Source organism: Dreissena polymorpha, chromosome 14 (assembly GCF_020536995.1).
Source record: "Dreissena polymorpha isolate Duluth1 chromosome 14, UMN_Dpol_1.0, whole genome shotgun sequence".
In the NCBI taxonomy this organism is placed as follows: Eukaryota; Metazoa; Mollusca; class Bivalvia; order Myida; family Dreissenidae; genus Dreissena; species Dreissena polymorpha.
The window spans coordinates 64,000,603-64,018,846 of record NC_068368.1 but is presented as its reverse complement, the minus strand read 5'-3'; the positions used below and the strand labels follow the sequence as shown (position 1 = coordinate 64,018,846).

The 18,244-nt window shown below is 35.8% G+C and overlaps 1 protein-coding gene across 4 annotated transcripts in view; it reads right to left on the bottom strand.

Annotated features, from left to right (window-relative positions):
- Window positions 1-18,244, bottom strand: part of LOC127859042 (failed axon connections homolog) — a 141,423-nt gene that overhangs the window by 101,078 nt on the left and 22,101 nt on the right. For 2 of the 4 annotated variants that reach the window (XM_052396435.1, XM_052396438.1), the window contains 3 exons: window positions 15,620-15,819; window positions 15,234-15,353; window positions 13,896-14,241 (listed from right to left, as the gene is read on the bottom strand). In XM_052396435.1, coding sequence (XP_052252395.1) covers window positions 14,135-14,241; window positions 15,234-15,353; window positions 15,620-15,819 — 427 coding nt within the window. In that variant the 3' untranslated portion in view covers window positions 13,896-14,134. Of the gene's footprint in view, window positions 1-13,895; window positions 14,242-15,233; window positions 15,354-15,619; window positions 15,820-18,244 lie in introns of those variants that run through there. The other 2 variants (XM_052396436.1, XM_052396437.1) reach the window with 2 other exon arrangements.

Here is an 18,244-nt window from a genome sequence, read left to right as displayed (position 1 = left end):
TGGTAAACGTTACGGGTATATCATTTACCAACCCATCTGACATAGACCCCATCTGCCAGCTGCTTCGCTCTCTCTAATCTCACCACCTCGTTCCCTCGCAAGCGATCCACCGTTTCGCTTGGCTGGCCTCCTTCATCTTTTACTGGGACCTCCCTTTTGCCGCAAGTTTAAAGTATTCTCACTTCTCTTCATGCTCTTGGGCACTGTTTCTTTAACATCTCTTTTAGTCTGGTCAGCCAAGCATTCTCGTGCAAAATGGCCTTTTCCATGGCAGCGGTAACATTTCACTTCTCTTCTTCTTCTTCTTTCCCCATTGCCACTTCTAGTTCTTCCTTCCAAGGTGTCCAGCCGTTTTAATATTTGTTGTAACACTCAGTCGTTGCTTTCTGTTGCGTCCGGCTGAGGCCTCTTATGCCATTTAATTGCCTTGTTGTATGATGGTTGCTTGTTTGGAGCTGACTGTGCTTTGTAGAAAGACTCTTTTTCAACCGCTCTCCTTGTTGCTCTTTAATGACCCCGCTCGCCCTCAAATCCCGCTCTGGTTTGCATTAGTGTCACCACGTTGTAGACCGCTTCATCAATCGTTGTAGTCTCTTTATGGTATTCTGCCTCAAACCTAACTTCTTCATCTTGCAAACCGTCAAGGAATCTGCGAAACAGGTCTTCATCTCTGGTTCTTCTATCGCGGTGAGGGTGCTCTCTATCGTTTAGCATCTTGAGCTCCGCGGCGTAAGACTCACCATGCCTTTGGTCACGCCGTGTGAACTTGACCGCAAATGTTTTTGAAGTTTGAACTACTCTAAATCTGCTATTTAGCTCCGCTTTAAGATCCAGGTAAGTGCGAAGCGTTGCAGGTGGGAGCTGTGTGAAGGCGAATTAGGCGGCTTGACCTTCTTGTCTTTGTAGAAGCTGGTCAAGACGCATATCATTACTCCAGCCAAACCGATCTGAGATCACAACAAAACGAGTCACCCAAACTTTCCAATCCTCTTTACCGTCAAATGGAGGGATACGCATGCGCTCGTGTGGCCTAGATATGCGTGTCTCATTGAGGCCATGCGACGATAAGTGACCACAACATCGATCGTTACTAAAGATTTGATCTCCTGCAGGGTAATGGCGTCTCAATATGATGGGCATGTGTTGCATTGGGGCACGATTTGTGTTTCGATTTTCTGCATGGTTAAGTTATTGGCTGCTAACAAAAGGTTGGCTTGACACGGGCCTACTAGGTTCTTTACATCGTCCTCTGGGCTGACCGTATTCTGAAGGCAATATTCTTGCCTCAAGACTGTTGCAATCAGACTGTGTTATCCGTTCATCGGATGACTGCATGTACCCTGATTGCTGGGGCCTGTGCGCACGTTCATTAACGGGAGCTACCTGCTTAACGGAGGAATGCTCTGTCTGGGATAGGCGCGCCTCGAGTCCCGCTTGACTGGACTTTATTCCTCTTACTTCGGACACCAGTTCCCTGAGATCTCCATAAATGACCTCGATGGCTTCGCGGGGTTTGGTTGACCGCCACCGACAACCCTCCGTACGGTCACGCCTCACGCTCTACCGGAAACCTCAGAAAGCGTCTCTAGGTCTGCCTCGGAAGTCGACTTTTCGTCACTACATGAACTGTTGCCGTCTTGCTCTGCCTGAGGGAAGTTGCAGAAAACTTCCCCGGAGTCATCTAGCTGCTGCGCCCTTGAGCTAACCTGAGTCTTAATGATGTTATGCTTAGTTGAATGATTGAAGAAAACAAGTGTCGTTGATATATTGTTACAGATTCAATGTTGTTATTAGTGTTTTATTTCATTCAATTATTATGCACCACGTTTTATATAAATGCTGCAATAAACATACTAAATATATTGTCTTGTTTTTATTTCACGGAATGACCACTATGTCAATGTTTTAAAATCAAACGGAATGCGTTGGTAGTGTTTTTTTTATTATTATTTTCGAAGACTCGGAACAAATGACTGAATACTCGATTATTTAAAATTTTAAAAGTATTCCACCGCCGATCACCATAAATAACGTAGCGTTCTTGCCGATTGTGCAGATCTATGAGTGTTAAGATACGATGTTGGATTTTAATAAAATTGACGAAAGACCATGAACGTTTCAAACTGCTTATTTATTTGTTAATTTCCGTTTTTCTTGTGTTCAAAACTTATATAATATTACATGTATATACAGGCACCCACTGTCTAACATAATGCTGTGTACTATTAACACTGATCCTTTTGAACAGATACATATTGTTTCCAATATAGCGATATTAAAATCTTCAATATATTTGACTGATCAAAGACAGATTAATTAACACAAGTGCATTCATACAATACATGCAGCTTACGCTTAAATAGTTACTCTTTATGTGAGACTGTTAGTAAAACTCTAGTATTAAGTATTAAAATAAACCATTTAAAAGTAATAGCATTCAAAACCACGTACTCGAAAGAATTTTAAGATAAATTTCTGTTAAAAAGTGACGTGGAGATGGTTCCAATAAGAAAAACTGGGCGAGACTGACTTGGAGCATAAAAAATGGCTCCTTATATACTCTGTGATGGGATCGACTAAAAATCTGGGGCGTAAAGTGGTCTAAAAATGGTCGAAAGGTGGTTATTGACCAACTGTTGGCCAATGACCAAGAATACATGGGCAAAAAGTGGTCGGTGACGAAATAACTGGTCAATGACGTCATTACGACTTAACTACATTCGAACATCAACTTAACAACGGACTGAGTAAAACAGACAAATGGCAGCCATCTTGGACTTTAAATAAGAATTAAACATGAGCGCAGTTAAATTATGACATTTACAAGAGCGGTGCATAATACCATGACATGATGCGGGCGTTTTCTATTCATGGCTGATAACCTTGACTTGAAATAATTCAACCGTTACGAACACATGGAGTAAGATGGCTGACGGCTGACAAAAATGTGATTTCAATCAAAGGAGTTTTACGATTGCAAAAGGAATAATGGCATCTAATGCAAAAAGGAGCAAACAAATTAACAGGCTAAGTAGGAATTGATTACATGCACTAGATATTACCAATCACAAACGTGAGTAAGAAGTTGAATAAATGCTTTAAGGATAAGTGTAATGAAATTTCGCGAGTCGTAATGTTACTTGCAATGAAAAGTCGGAACAAAACCAAGCCCAGGATAAAATACATATTAAGTATAAAATTGTGCTTATAGAATATTAAAATTTGATAAGCATAGTTTATACAAAAAAAAGGCTGGATACTCGCGGTGGGTGCCTGTTCTAAACAACAACAGCAACAACAAGGTAAGGTCACATAAAAATCATATCAATTAAACAATCATGGGGTTCTTCATTATCTTGATTTAGCATGTGGCGGAACACATTTTATATAGCCTTAACATGTAGCATTTTGGCTAAAAAACAAATTTTTGACATACTGCCAAAAATCAATCATGTTACTTTTGGTAAAAGACGACGAACACAAAAAGTTTCTGTATTTATTGTATAAACGAATGTTAGACAACGTAAAAACAATATCAAATAATACATTTCATTGCATTTGATTTTTCCGAAAATAAAGCGCCAAATAGGTACTTTCGTGAACCAAGTCCTTTTGTGATAAATACTTTTTGTTGTCTAGGTTGTTATTGAAATCAGCGAATGCTAGCACATAAAATTAGTATTGGAAGTGACAATGGTAAATTATTTAGTAAACAACCCTGTTTTCAGAGTGTCTTCCAGTGCTGCATCACTTAATTATTTGAAAATAACATTGCATATTTATTCAAAAGTACTGTCAAGTTTTTCTTCTTCTTTCGGAAAATGTAAGTTATTGACTTAGGCTTGATACTGCAATACAAAAAAATCACATCAATGCAGATGTGTGTTTTTAAAGTTGGACGTCAAGAATTAAGGATGTACAAAAACATTGGCTGGACAGAAAAAACGTTCTCATTTCTCAATAGAATAGTTTTAAATGGCTCCTGTACCTTTTGACAGCTAAATTTCACAGCTGATGAGCCTTACAAGAAATTGTCTACGAGTGGACATTAGGGTCTCATTGGTCACCGCGTATTGGTGTGTACCCCACAATAATATATTTGGCAAATTCCCGGGCAGCCTGGGTTTATTCGATCTACTTTGCCTTATAATTCAAAACTTCGCATGAAATGTCACAGGGGCAGGTCAGTACATTCATGCAGTTGCGTAGACGCAGCATGACCTGTAAATAAACTCTGGGGTGCACCAAGAAGGTAATGGCGATGCAAGGTTATATAAGAACACGTTTACCATATTCTGCATAAGTTGCATGTTCTTGTAGAGGCGGAATTGTCAAATATATCTAAACAAGGTAGGTAGGTTAGAACCATTCCCAATCAGTTGATTGATATAATATCAGCAGAGCTGAGCTAATGTGCTGAATCACTGCTCAACCTTGGAGTTGAAATACAGCTTAACCACCGAGTGACGCCACAGTTCAACCACCGAGTTGAACCACAGTTCAACCACCGAGTGACGCCACAGATCATCTACCGAGTTGAACCACAGTGCAACCACCGAGTTGAACCACAGTTCAACCACCGAGTTGAACCACAGTTCAATCATCGAGTTGAATCACAGTTCAATCACCAAATTGAACCACAGTTCAACCACCGAGTTGAACCACAGTTAAACCACCAAGTGACACCACAGTTCAACCATCGAGTTGAACCACAGTTCAACAATCGAGTTGAACCACAGTTCAACCACCGAGTGACACCACAGTTCAACCATCGAGTTGAACCTCAGTTCAACAATCGAGTTGAACCAAAGTTCAACAACCGAGTGACACCACAGTTTATCCATCGAGTTGAATCACAGTTCAATCATCGAGTTGAACCACAGTTCAACCATCGAGGTGAACCATAGTTCAACCACCGAGTTGAACCACAGTTCATTCAAAGCTCAACTTTCACGTTGAACAACAGCCTAACGTCCATCTCTTACTCTGTGCACGAACTCTGGTTTAAATAAGAGTGTTCAGATATACAGCTATATATAGTCTCAGCATAAGCTTGGAAGTTACACAGGTTTTGATCAGTATACAATCATTTGTAACTATCCCCAGCTTAATCATACTAAACTCTGTTATACCCGCATGAATCGCTTACTTTTTAAGGACAGTGAATATAAATACTTTTGTGAAATGGGAATTGATTTTCATCCTAACCGACAAACATTGTTGCAAAACATTTGTACTTTAAGTTAACACTTCTACCCCTGACCGTTTTTATCTGCTATCTTTCCGAATTTGGTTCCTTAACAACATGTCTGATCGTGTCTGCTCTATGATTCAGGTCGACTAGTGCTTCTATATTCAGTTGGAAGGTCACTCGAGGTCGAGGTTAAACTTGTATGGTCCGTATGTACGTTTCCGTTTGATGACCGTCCGATGACACGTGGTCTTCGAATTTAAGAATCTAAGAAATAGGATTTACTCCAGGAATAATATTTCAGCAAATATGGTTGACTTTGTTGAAAAAGGTGCTACTATTAAAACTAGGGATGGCATCGAATACCTATATTGGTATTCGAATATTCGCAAATCCATTCAATTGAATATTCTAATATTCGCATAAAACGGATGGATTGATTTAACTTCTATTACTAAGTTTCGTATCCAGTAGGGATATTCAATATAAATTGACACATAAATACAATTGACTATACAATTCTTGTGTTGAGAAATAGTAGGAGCATGTAGCTTAATTGTAAAAACAAACTTTGAAAAAGCCTTTTTAGGCGAAATATATCAGAAACGAGTGAAACTTGTTCTGTGTTAACTTCCATTTTTTTGTAAGTTATATACGTTTGCTGAATACGAAGCTGTTCATTAACGTTGCTATCAAATAATTGTATCGCTGTCGGCTATTACTATGACCGATACTGTATTCGGGCAAAAATAGAAGGAAAAAATAATGTCATAGAATTTTATTTTTATTTGAAATTTAAAAGTAACGATAGCATGTACGTCTATATAAAGAAACATATCAATAAGGCATGCAGAGTACACCAAATATTCAAGGAAACATGTAAGGAAAACTATTATGTAATAGAATGTTTATATATTTGAAATTTTAAAATAACGATCGGGTTGTCTTGGGATAATATCTTTGATTCGCGTAAATTCGTTAAAAGTGGGTGGGGGGGGTACAACGCTTGCGTAATCGGCACCTAATTGACAGACAACAGTTCGGGCCCTTTCTGAGAGTGTGTATATTGCAGTGCGCAATTTGAGAAATTCACACATTTTAATGGCTGTACATACTGTGATCACAGAAACTGAATTATTATTCGCCAGTCAATTGAAGCCGTTAATTGGCACCCCATTGGCAAACAACAGTTCGGGGCGTTTCTTAGAGTGTATATATTGCATTGCGCAAAAGTAATCCGCGCTCCTTCTGGGAATCCATTAGAAATTGTACAACAAAAACTGTTGATTCGGCTGATTCGCTCACAACCGACCATCTTTGTGAACATTTCCGGGAAATGTTCGGTGAACTGTCACCATCCGTAAAAAATCATGAACACCAACATATAAATATTACCGACATTTTTTATAAGTCTTAGACGAAGAAATATCCGAGTTAGAAATACGTCCTGCGGTAAACGCGCAAAACAACAATAAGAGCCCTGGAATAGATGAACTTGCAGCAGAAATGTTTAAGTCTAGTATTGATATCATCATTCCGTTTCTAAAAACATTGTACAGCCGTATATTCTTTACTCATGAGTATCCAGAGTCATGGGGTAAAGTATTGAAGCATAAACCTGCCCTTTTGATTTGTGAGTTATGACTTTTGACTTGTGACTTTTGACTTGTGACTTTTGACTTTCGACTTGTGAATTACCTTTTTGACATAATTTGTTTTGACTGATTCTTTGAATAATATTTGTTTTTATAATTTTTCATAAAACCAAATAGCACTTTGTGTTTTTTTTGTGTTCATTTATGTGGTTCTAGTAATTTATTATTACAAAGAATGTTTCATTTATTCCATGTGTGTTAGTACCGGTACCTTTCAGTTCAAAGTTTGGTGCAAATTGTTTTCAGTTTGTTTGTTTGAATGCGCTTTCATGATAACTTGTATTGTGCCATTTGCTGTGCCACGTTTAGTTAATATTTTATATAGTTAGGCTGTCTGCAACAGTAAACAGGAGGCATATTATGTTAGATAATGTCTGTCCTATTTGTCTGTATTTATATCTTGACCAATCATGCACCAAACTGCTAACTTCAACACTTTGAAGTTTGTATGGCATTAACTTAAAGTAAATGACAAAATTTGACCTCACTGTGACCTTGACCCAATCCGGACTTAACCTTGACTCAATTCAGACTTAAACTGGACCCAATTCAAGCTAAAACCATGACTCAATCCAGACTTAACATTGACTTAACCAAATCCAGACGTAACCATTACCAGATCAAGACTTAAAATTGACCAAATCCAGACTTAACCCACCTATTCTTAACCTTGACCCAATCCAGACCTAACATTGAGCCAATCCAGGCTTAACCTTGTCCCAATCCAGATTTAACATTGACCCAATGCAGATTTAACATTGACCCAATCCATATTTAACATCGACCCAATCCAGACTTAACATTGACCCAAGCCATACTTAACATTTACACAATCCAGACTTAACATTGACCTGATTCAGACTTACATTTGACCAAATGCAGACTTAACATTGACACGATCCAGACTATACGTTTACCTGATACAGACTTAACCTTGACCAAATGCAGACTTTACATTGACCCAATCCAGACTTAATATTTACCCAATCCAGACTTAACATTGACCCTATCCGGATTTAACATTTACCCAATCCAGATTTAACATTGACCCTATCCAGATTTAACATTTACCCAATCCAGACTTGACTTTGATCCAATGTAGACTTAACCATGAATCAGTTCAGACTAAACTTTGACCCAATCCAAACTTAACCAGGACCAAATGTAGACTTGACATTGACCCAATCCAGATTTAAAATTGACCCGATTTCGACTTAACCAGACCAAATTCAGACTTAACCATGACTCAATTGAGACTTAGCCTTGACCCAATCTAGTCAAATATTTGAGGCAAATAAGTTACTTCACTGCTTCCCAAGTCCAAATTTGAAATGTGTTTTAGGTTTGATCAGTGAGATTTAAAATGTCATACATCTTGCTTTGTTTATATGTTCCTTTTGGTTTCAAAATAAATTTGAAATCTCTGAGGTCTTTTTCTTGTCATCCAGAACACGAAACACCTTTACATACATCTCATATAGGAAGTCGCGTCCAACTACTGTCCATGATGTTGTGTCAACATGACACAAACAATTGCACCACAATTTGACAATAGGCCTCTGGGACCTTAGCCTTAGAAAGAGGGACCTTGGTGTTGCGTGCAATTCTTGCTAGGCTATTTAAATATTCCATCATCAGTTACTCTGCAAAAAAACATGTTTTGGAAAAAAGGGTCTTTGTCCTCTTAGTGATGCGAGAAATCTATGTGATGCTCAAGACACATCATCTGGTACAAGTGAAATTTTTGCCATGTTATATGAAAATCCTATCATTACTGATTTACTAATATTCGAGACACGATACACTACATAACAATTTGACCTTTGACTTCTAAGAATGACATTGACCTCGGACCTTCAAACTTGTGAGTAAATGCACTTTCACGAGTTCTACCACGCCCATTTTTCTTTTTAAAAGTCAAAAGATCAAGGTCACTGTGACAACAAGGGCAAAGTCTTTAAACAAGAATTTTATCAGTGTGCTTTGACCTAAAACTATCATCTTTTTTAATAACGATTATTTTCCTTAAAAATTCTGCTTTACTGTAACATATGCTACATTCCGTATTCTCCAACCATTGTTCGATAATGCCCAAGTTTTAGGCACATAAAACAACGCCTTGAAAATGGGAGAACATTCATGCAATTTGTGTTTTTTCAATATGCAAAAAAACAAATAAATGTATCAAAGTCTTAATTGTCAATGAGATCAGCATGATTGAAATATGTATTGCGAATACATGTATACGCAACATGTATAAGTACGCTACTACTATAACGTTCAGCCATTTTATTGAATTTGAGACGATAACATAAACAAATGTTGTGTATATCAACATAAGAATAATATCATAATTTTACAGAAAAGAAAAAAATCACTGTCATTTTATATGACGATAGTCCGTATGAGTTCCGTAGAAAAAGGCTGCCGCTGTTTATCTTCCTAGCATATTCTCACAGGAGTATCGGTTTCTTCACTGGATGGCAGACCGTTGGGTGCAGGCAGTATCAGCGTCATTTGGCATTTTCAAACCCAATTTCAGGAGTTGAGCCAATTCTTTAAAGTCTTTATTTTTGTTCTTCGGTATGGAGTGCATTCGTTGAAGCAAATTACGTCTTGAATATCAACATTTGTGCCGAAATCTTGGTTATCAAATAGATCTGGTAAATGGAACATTACGTCAGGTTTTCCATAATTGAGCTCGTTATTCTTTTGGGTCTAATCGTTTGATTTTTCCAATTTTGAGCAATTCGATCAAGGTGTGTTTGAATAAGCAAAATTTTGAAATATTCAATAATAATTTCAAATCTTTGATTCACATATTTCTTTGTCAAATAAGTTGGTACAACACATATAACCACGTCAAAAAGCGCCAAAATTATTTATAGTATGAGCCCAATCTTTATTTCGATTGCCGTTAATAGTCAATATCTGAAAAAATATAACATAAAAATAATGTGAACAGTCAGGATAATTTATGAACATTACAACATGATTTCTGGTATTTTATGTTCTTTCATTGTGTCAATTAATATTTTAAATGAAATGTTGATGAATTTTGTGTGTTTCAAACTTGAACACGCATGTCAAGGGTTTGCTTTGGATAATATAAAACATAATATATTTAGGACTGATAGTGCAGAAGGGTTGATGCTTATAGACACTCTCTTGAATATCTTACAGGATAAGTGTTAATTTCTTGACAAGTGAAAAACCAGTTAGCCCAAACCTAGAAGAGTTTTAAACCGGACTACCAACAAATCCTCCAATCACAAGTAAATTGTGTAAACCACTCAGTCATTCTGCGACCCAGATCTTTGTTTTGGGGCGACACTGTTCGCAACATATTAATAGGAATATATTTTGAAAAATCCATCGACCCTCAAATGTATCAAGTGGTTTATAAGTCATAGAAATATTAAATGTTAAGAGAATCTACACGTGAGAGGGCTTTGTATAACACTAACATTTTGAATACGACATCACAGTCGACAATACTAGATGCTCAGCAACCTTCCAGTCGCAGCTAACTAAGATGATAAGAATATGCTTTAAGAAGAGACTATGTTAGAAAGTACCTTAAGTAAAAAAAAGAAAACTTTTATAGAATATAAAGCGTTTTCGTCTGCCATATTTCATTCAAAAAAACTCTCCGAATTATGTCACAAGTAACAAGACGAAAGTCAAAAGTCGAAAGCCAAACGTCACAAGTCGAAAGTCATAACTCACAGCTTAAAGGGGCAGGTTTATGCTTCCATAGGAAAGGAATCATTACCCCTATTTTCAAGAAAGGTAACGCAAATGACCCCAAAAATTACAGAGGTATAACCTCATTTAACATACTTGGAAAAATATACTCTCAAATACTTTTGAATAGATTGAAAAACTGGTCCACACAACATAATACATTATTACCCAATCAATTCGGATTTCAAAAAGGAAAATCAATTTCTGACTGTATATTCATATTACATTCAATTATCACAAAAGTTCTAAGCAAAAAAGAAAAACTGTATTGTGTTTTTATAGACTATCAACAATTTGTTGACAGTATCGATCATACCATGTTATGGCAAAAGCTTCTAAGAGAAAATGTAAGCGGTCACTATGTGAACGCACTAAAAACTATGTACAACTTTGTAAAATCATGTGTTCGTTATAAAAATTCACTTTCTGCATGTTTTAATTGTTCAATCGGTGTCAAACAGGGAGACACCAGCTCTCCACTGTTAGCCATGTTTTTTATAAATGATATTATACATAATGTTTCCCATAACGACCTTACAGGAATGGTATGCATTGATGCTCTGAAGATTTTTCTGTAATTATATGCAGATGATATGGTGTTGTTCGCCAAATCACCAGAAACACTTAAAATTATGTTAAAAGATGTTCAAAATTATTGTGATGCATGGTCAAAAACAAAAGCTATGGTTTTTGAAAGAGGAAGGGCTACAAATTTTGAGCTATATAATTACAATACCTTAGTTGAAACTGTAAGTTCGTTCAAATACCTAGACATACACTTGTTCAAAAATGGTAACTTTTCAGATCCCTAAAATTGATAGCACAACATGCACCCTTTTCATTAAGTAAATTATTTCAGGTATTTGATGCAATTGATTTACCAACCCAGCAAAGAATAAAACTATTTGACTCCATTGTTGCACCAATTCTTAATTTTTGCTCTGAAATATGGGGCTTCCATCAAGCAAAAGACATTGAATTAATTCATACTAAATTTTATAGATCACTTCTTGGAGTAAAAAAAATCCACAAACTTATCCGCACTGTACGGAGAACTCGGTGGGATCCCTTTTCATGTATGTCGTCAAATTAATGCGCTAAAATATTGGTATAAACTGATAAATATGCCGAACGATCACATTGTAAAAAAGGTGTATAACATGCTAAAGAGAGATACGCTAAGGAACAGAACTAATGACAAAATCAATTGGGTATCAAATATAAGGGAATGTCTAGTAACTTATGGTTTTGGGGATATTTGGAACACAGAACATTTAGATTTAACAACACTTGAAACTGTCAAAAGGCGAATTATAGATAGTTATCACCAAACCTAGCATCTCCAGGTAAATTCATCTTCTAAACTAAATTATTATTCTCTTGTTAAACAAGAACTCAAATTAGAGCCATATTTGCAACAAATTCATGAAAAGAAATATAGATTTTCTCTGGCTAGATTCAGAACATCATCGCATAAACTTGCTATTGAAACCGGCAGATATACGAACATGCCCGTGAATGAACGAACCTGTCGATCGTGTAACATGAATCAAATTGAAACAGAATACCATTTATTACTTGTTTGCCCAATGTATAAGAAGCTCACAATTAAATATTTTAAACCTTATTACAGTCACTGGCCTATCCTAAATAAATTCGAATTGCTTCTGAAATCAACATGTAGTACCAGCTTATATAATATTGCCAAATTTATATATAATAATAATATATATAAATTGAGAATAGGCACTGATTAATTATAAAGACACCATTTATATACTTTTTTCCACTAGTATAAATCAACCTCACTTTTCATTTACGAATACTTTATGTATAATGCTTCACTTTTGCCATTATTGCTAGATATGTGATGCTAACTACTTTGGCGTATGTTCTGTTGACTTTGTACTTCTCCATTTCACTATTATTTATTGTGCTGTAACATTGTATAATGTTTATGCAATAAAATTTTGGACTTGGACTTGGCATTGCGCAATCAACGCTAATACGGGCCGCGTTATCAGTTTGACACCAAGAACGTCACATCAAACATGTTAATCCCAAATGATTTCGGGTGCCAATAGATAAGCGGACCGCAGTTCATTAAATATTAGGGCAATTACGTTTGGAAAAAATGCGAATATGCGAATATCAATTCTGATATTCGAATACTGACCATTCAAGCGAATATTCAAATATTCAAATAACTTTGCCATCCCTAATTAAAACGGTGTATGCCTAGTTGCCGCTGCATTAAAATATACCAGTTTACAGTCAGTCTGCCATCGCAACTCCTGGCTCCGTGTTCACAAAACGATTTTGCAATCAAAAATCGATTTTAACTGGCATCGATTTTAATTTTTGCCTATCAACTACATTGGAAATCCATTTTCAATGACAAGCAAAATCAATTTTCGATTGCAAAAAAATATTTTGTGAACACGGGCCTGGAGTCGTGCAGGTCACCGATATCCGGTCATAACCGTTCAGTAGCACGGAGCGTTTGGTACAGTAATTCCGTTAAAAAACAATACTTAACTTTATTAGACATTACACATCGAACTCCACTAATACAAGTTTTCAGAATACCATGCAAGCATAATATTGTATCAGTATTTTAATGGTCAACTTAACTATTCTAAAACGGTATAAACATTTAAAACGAACAAATGCCAAAGGCAATGAAACTTTCATAAAACAAATAAAAATGCGCTATGAAACAACTATTCCTTCTATATGATATTATTTCGCATGATCGTAAAATACTTCTTTGAAGTTGATGCAAGAAATGTGCACACGCATACAGGTTTTGTTTTGAAATTATTAGTTCAATAAATAAAGGAATATCTAACTAGCCTAATGAGATGTTCGAGGCTCGGGACGTATGGCGAGTAGCTTCAAACCGATCTCAAATGATGAGCAAAGCTGATGAAATTGTTCTATTTCTATTGTTCACACGCGTGGGAATTTGAAATTTCTAAATTGTTAATATCATATTCCTGGATGTTTAAACTCCTTAAGGTACGCCGTATGCTATGCACATATTGCACATAGTTACATAGACAAGACTATGCTCACATAATGGTTCAATTTTACAGTAAACGGACTTAAATTAAACAATATAAAGTTGTGTTTATGAAAACATAAGGATGTAAACATAAGGATATTTCATTTGATTTAAAAATTAATTTAGGGAAAAGAGAAACGACCTGTAATGAAAATGAGCGATGATGGGTCAAGAAAACGTCATAACTAACATACAAATTTAAACACAAAATCGTAGAAATACCACACAAGCTACATTAAATATTAAAGATGATATATTTGTGTTTACAAATTGAAAACATAATTGTGAATACCCGCCCTATTAATTTTGCTTAATGGCATTTTAATAATATGCAACTTTGCATTTTGTTTAATATTTATAATATGCCACTTTGCTTTTTGTTTGATATTTATGTACCCTGTGGAGCCTTTGATGAAAGGCAAATCACAGCAATTTCTCATAGCAACGAAAATATTTTTATTTGGTCGGGTCTGTTTATTTTGTCGCTTCTTTTGTGAAGCAGTCGGTTACACACTCGTCCCAGTCAGGCCAGTACGCAGTGCGCATGCGCTCAACGTAACTTTTCAAGTTCGGCAAAGACTCTGAAACAAAGGTTCATTTTTATAGAAACAAAGTCACACTTAAACACATTCTTATGTAATTTGATGTAAAACAACATTGAAAGTTTTTAAAAGTCAACATTTAGCAGGTAGGTACTTCCATAACCTTACATTTTCTCAATAAAAAAAAAACATGCAATAGAAAGTAAGAAATAATTTGAAACAACTCAAAGTAAATTGTGAGGGTTTTTTTAATTTGGGGGATGGGGGCTTTTTTCGCATTCGCGTCTGTTTCTAGCTGTACTCTCCAATTCTTAAACCTAACAGTGATTTTTTGGTAAATATCAAAATGCTTTCCATTCACGCTCGACGAGAAGATTTGAAGTGTGTTTAATTTCAGAAAGCTTTGAATCCGTTTAGCTTGGAAGAGCTGGGGACCATTAAGTTAATTTGTTTTGACTCGCAACAAGTCGACAAATTTAAAGTGCAAAAAGATAAGTTGTTACCATAGTAACTAGATTGCTAGTCGTTAGTAACTTACGAGCTACGTCCCTAAAGCTTTTTATACAAAATGGGATGTAGGTAATACTTGATTTGGTTCATTTTAACGAGTCTCAGAAAGTTGCGGTTCACGTGTTCTGGTCTGTATACAACAATTGAGAAATTATATAGTTATTAACGTGAAATTAGTTCATTTATAGCTATTTAATTTAGAAAAGTTGTAAGTCGTACTTAAAATTAGCCTCGTTCTGGGACTGCACAGGCTAATCTGGGACGAAAATTAATGCACAAGCATTAAGGTCTGTTTTACCAGACCTAAGCTCGATTCCTATTGTTATTAACCTTGCCACTCGTATTCATATCGGTCCTTCGTACCCAGCGAAAAGCGAAAAAGTGTGCAGACTACGCAGGCTTATCTATGAAGACACCTTACGCATATGCATTAGGTCAAGTTTTCCCAGAACGAGGCTCATGTTTTTGCACGATGTTTGATAACACGGGCTAAAGTCTGGTTCCACATTTCTCCTACAGACCTTCAAGGTACGCCTTCGCGGTGACAACACTGGGAATGTGCCACATCACCTGACACAGTTGACCGAACACGGCGCAATCCACGGCGCATGCGTCGTCACCAAATAGGAACTTCTTGTCTCCTGGGGGAATTTAAGTCTGAACAATTCAACAAAATAATATGGCGATAATGCCACCAAACAATAAATGATACGGATTTTTTTTTTTAAGTCCAAAATTAACCCGAATAATTTATTCTATTAAGGGATCCCAATAATTAACAGTCTACAGCCATTTTAAGAGTTTATAATTCGTGTGTTTACGTAAAAGATTCAAATACCCGCAGTCTACAAATATTTTAATATGTGACCATGTTTTCTATTTTTATTTGTATGTAAACCCAAAATACCTAAGAAATCAGAAATAGCCTTCAAATCTTCACGCAACAGTCTCTCCACTTCCGGTTGAGTGTGGCGTCCAAGGCCCTGCGCATGCGCTTGGTTATTTGTTCGTCTGCCAATCTCCCAGACGAAAAGCGATGGCAACTTGGTGAGTTTTTCCGCCTTAGTCTCCGCCCGGTGATACACCCACCTCTCTAGCAGAACCAACCTGTGGAAACAATGTAACCGGTAAGGTAAATAATGTTAACGTAATCAGCTGCAATGGACACAATTGTGACGTCATCAACAGTTATGGAGATAATTATTAAGTAATGATAAAGCTTCCGCCCTTGTCTCCGCCCTGTGAAACACCCACATCTCTAGCAGAACCAACATACCAGTGCTTTATGAAGATGTTACTTGTTTGATCATAAATTATATCATAACAGGTAAAGGATATAATTATGGCGCAACAAGCGGTAATGGACAGAATTATGATGTCATCACAGGTATTGGACAGAATTATGACGTCATTATCGAAAATGAACAGAATTATGATTTTATCATCGGTAAGACAGTGAATTATGATGCCATCACCGGTACATGACAGAACTATGAAGTTACGCCGGTAAGGGAGAGAATAATGATAACAACTAGTGGAGATAATTATTATGTCATCACCCGGAATAGAGAGAATTAATATGCCATCAAATGAAATGACCATAATTACGATGCCATCACCGGTCATGTAGATAATTATGATTTAAGTGTTAAAGTAAATTATGTATGCCACCAGTAATGCTGTGAGTAACAGATCTCAATGTTACTATGTATTAACATGTTTTAACTTAAACAATGTAAAACCAGTGAGCTATATCATGGTTTATATTCATATCGTTACCTGTCGTTAACTTCATAGTAAACACAATACCTCTCTTGAACTATTCTTAAAGGGCATATTTTCAAATTCCGAATTCGTCGAAACTGACTTTTAATGCGTCGATTGCAAAACACGGTATCTTTTTCAAACAGCGCTTTGTCATGTTTCCTATGTTGTTTATTAAAGGGACAGATTTTCGTATTTACAAAATGAAATGTGTTTGCAATCAAATCTATAAATGATACTTTTTTAATAATCTTAACGTATACATAATATATAGAAAAAGTTGAATGAACAATATTGCCATTATTTCCAGTGATTCGAACCTGGACCGTCTGAAAGCAAAGGCGCAACCTCTGCGACACGAAGGCTTAAGTATTAAAGAGAAACATAAACGGTGTGTATAAGTAATCAAAGTATTTTCCAAGTTTTTGACGAAAAGCGTTACAAACACTAAATTATTTTCCGATTTCGCATGATGATTTTCGTTAAATATACCGATACGTTTACACTGCGGGAAATCACGTGATCACAAAAGTACATCGTACGAACAAAATGGCGGAAAAAGCTCTCGCTTAATGACGAAAATCAAGGTATTTTCATATTTTATAATATCTAAATTGATGATAATTGTGTAACTGTAACGATATCGAAGATGAGTACCATTTCATACTAATATGTCCGTTATACCTAGAAGAAAGAATCAAATATATCCCAGAATTCTATTACAAGCGACCTAGTATGTTCAAATTTATTAAACTCCTTAATAGTAGTAAAAAAACGACACTTAGAAAGTTAGCCATCTATTGTATATCATGTTTCAAAAAAAAAGAGATAACACTTTGTTTATTATCACATGATTGTTAAGAAGAACTATAGCTTATACTAACAATTGAGTGTACTTTGCTTGGTACATGTTGTTTGTTAACCATGGATGTATCAAATGTGGTTATGTTTTTATATGTATTCCATGTCACATTATAACTTGCAATTAGAGCACTCTCACTCTCCAGTGATGAGTGATTTATGAATTGATGAATGTAATTTATACAATGTTATTATTTATATTCAACACGCATGTCTGTAACATTATCATGTATTTGTATATGACGATAAGCTTGTTATGCTTAAGTCAAAATAAAAAATTATGTTCTGTTCTGATGATAACTATGCGCAAAGTACCTGCTTAGTATCCTTAAGTACTCTGGTAATTGTCGTTTTTCTCAGATTTCTGTAGTTTTCTCAAACATTCAGACACAATAAACAATGAAAATTGTACATCGTCTGAAAATACATTATTTTGACGCGTTTGCTGTTCAAGATGACAAACAAACAAAAAAATACAACAGTTTTTGCTCTCTAACATGCTTAGAATATTTCGTACAAGGTTTTCCACGTTGATTAAGTTTTTTTAGATCTGTGACGAGTAATTTGGAAAATAGTACATCGTCTGAACGTTTTTTGTTTGAGTACATTGTCTGAACGGTTTTGAGTACATCATCTGAACTGCTTCTGTTTTTACTTTTAATGCGATGTTGATCATAATAAAATTGTAATAACATCAGTGATCAGCCAAGCGATTTTTCGTCCAAATGACGTTCCGTTCTATGATCAGAAAACACAAAATCCTGTGTTATATTTACATGTTTACATAGTGTTTAATTTTAATTAATTAAATTAATTAAATTAAATACAAGTCACGCTCGAAATAGGTAGTTATTTATATATATATATATATATAATCATGAGAATAATGTTATAGGAGGTAATTCAT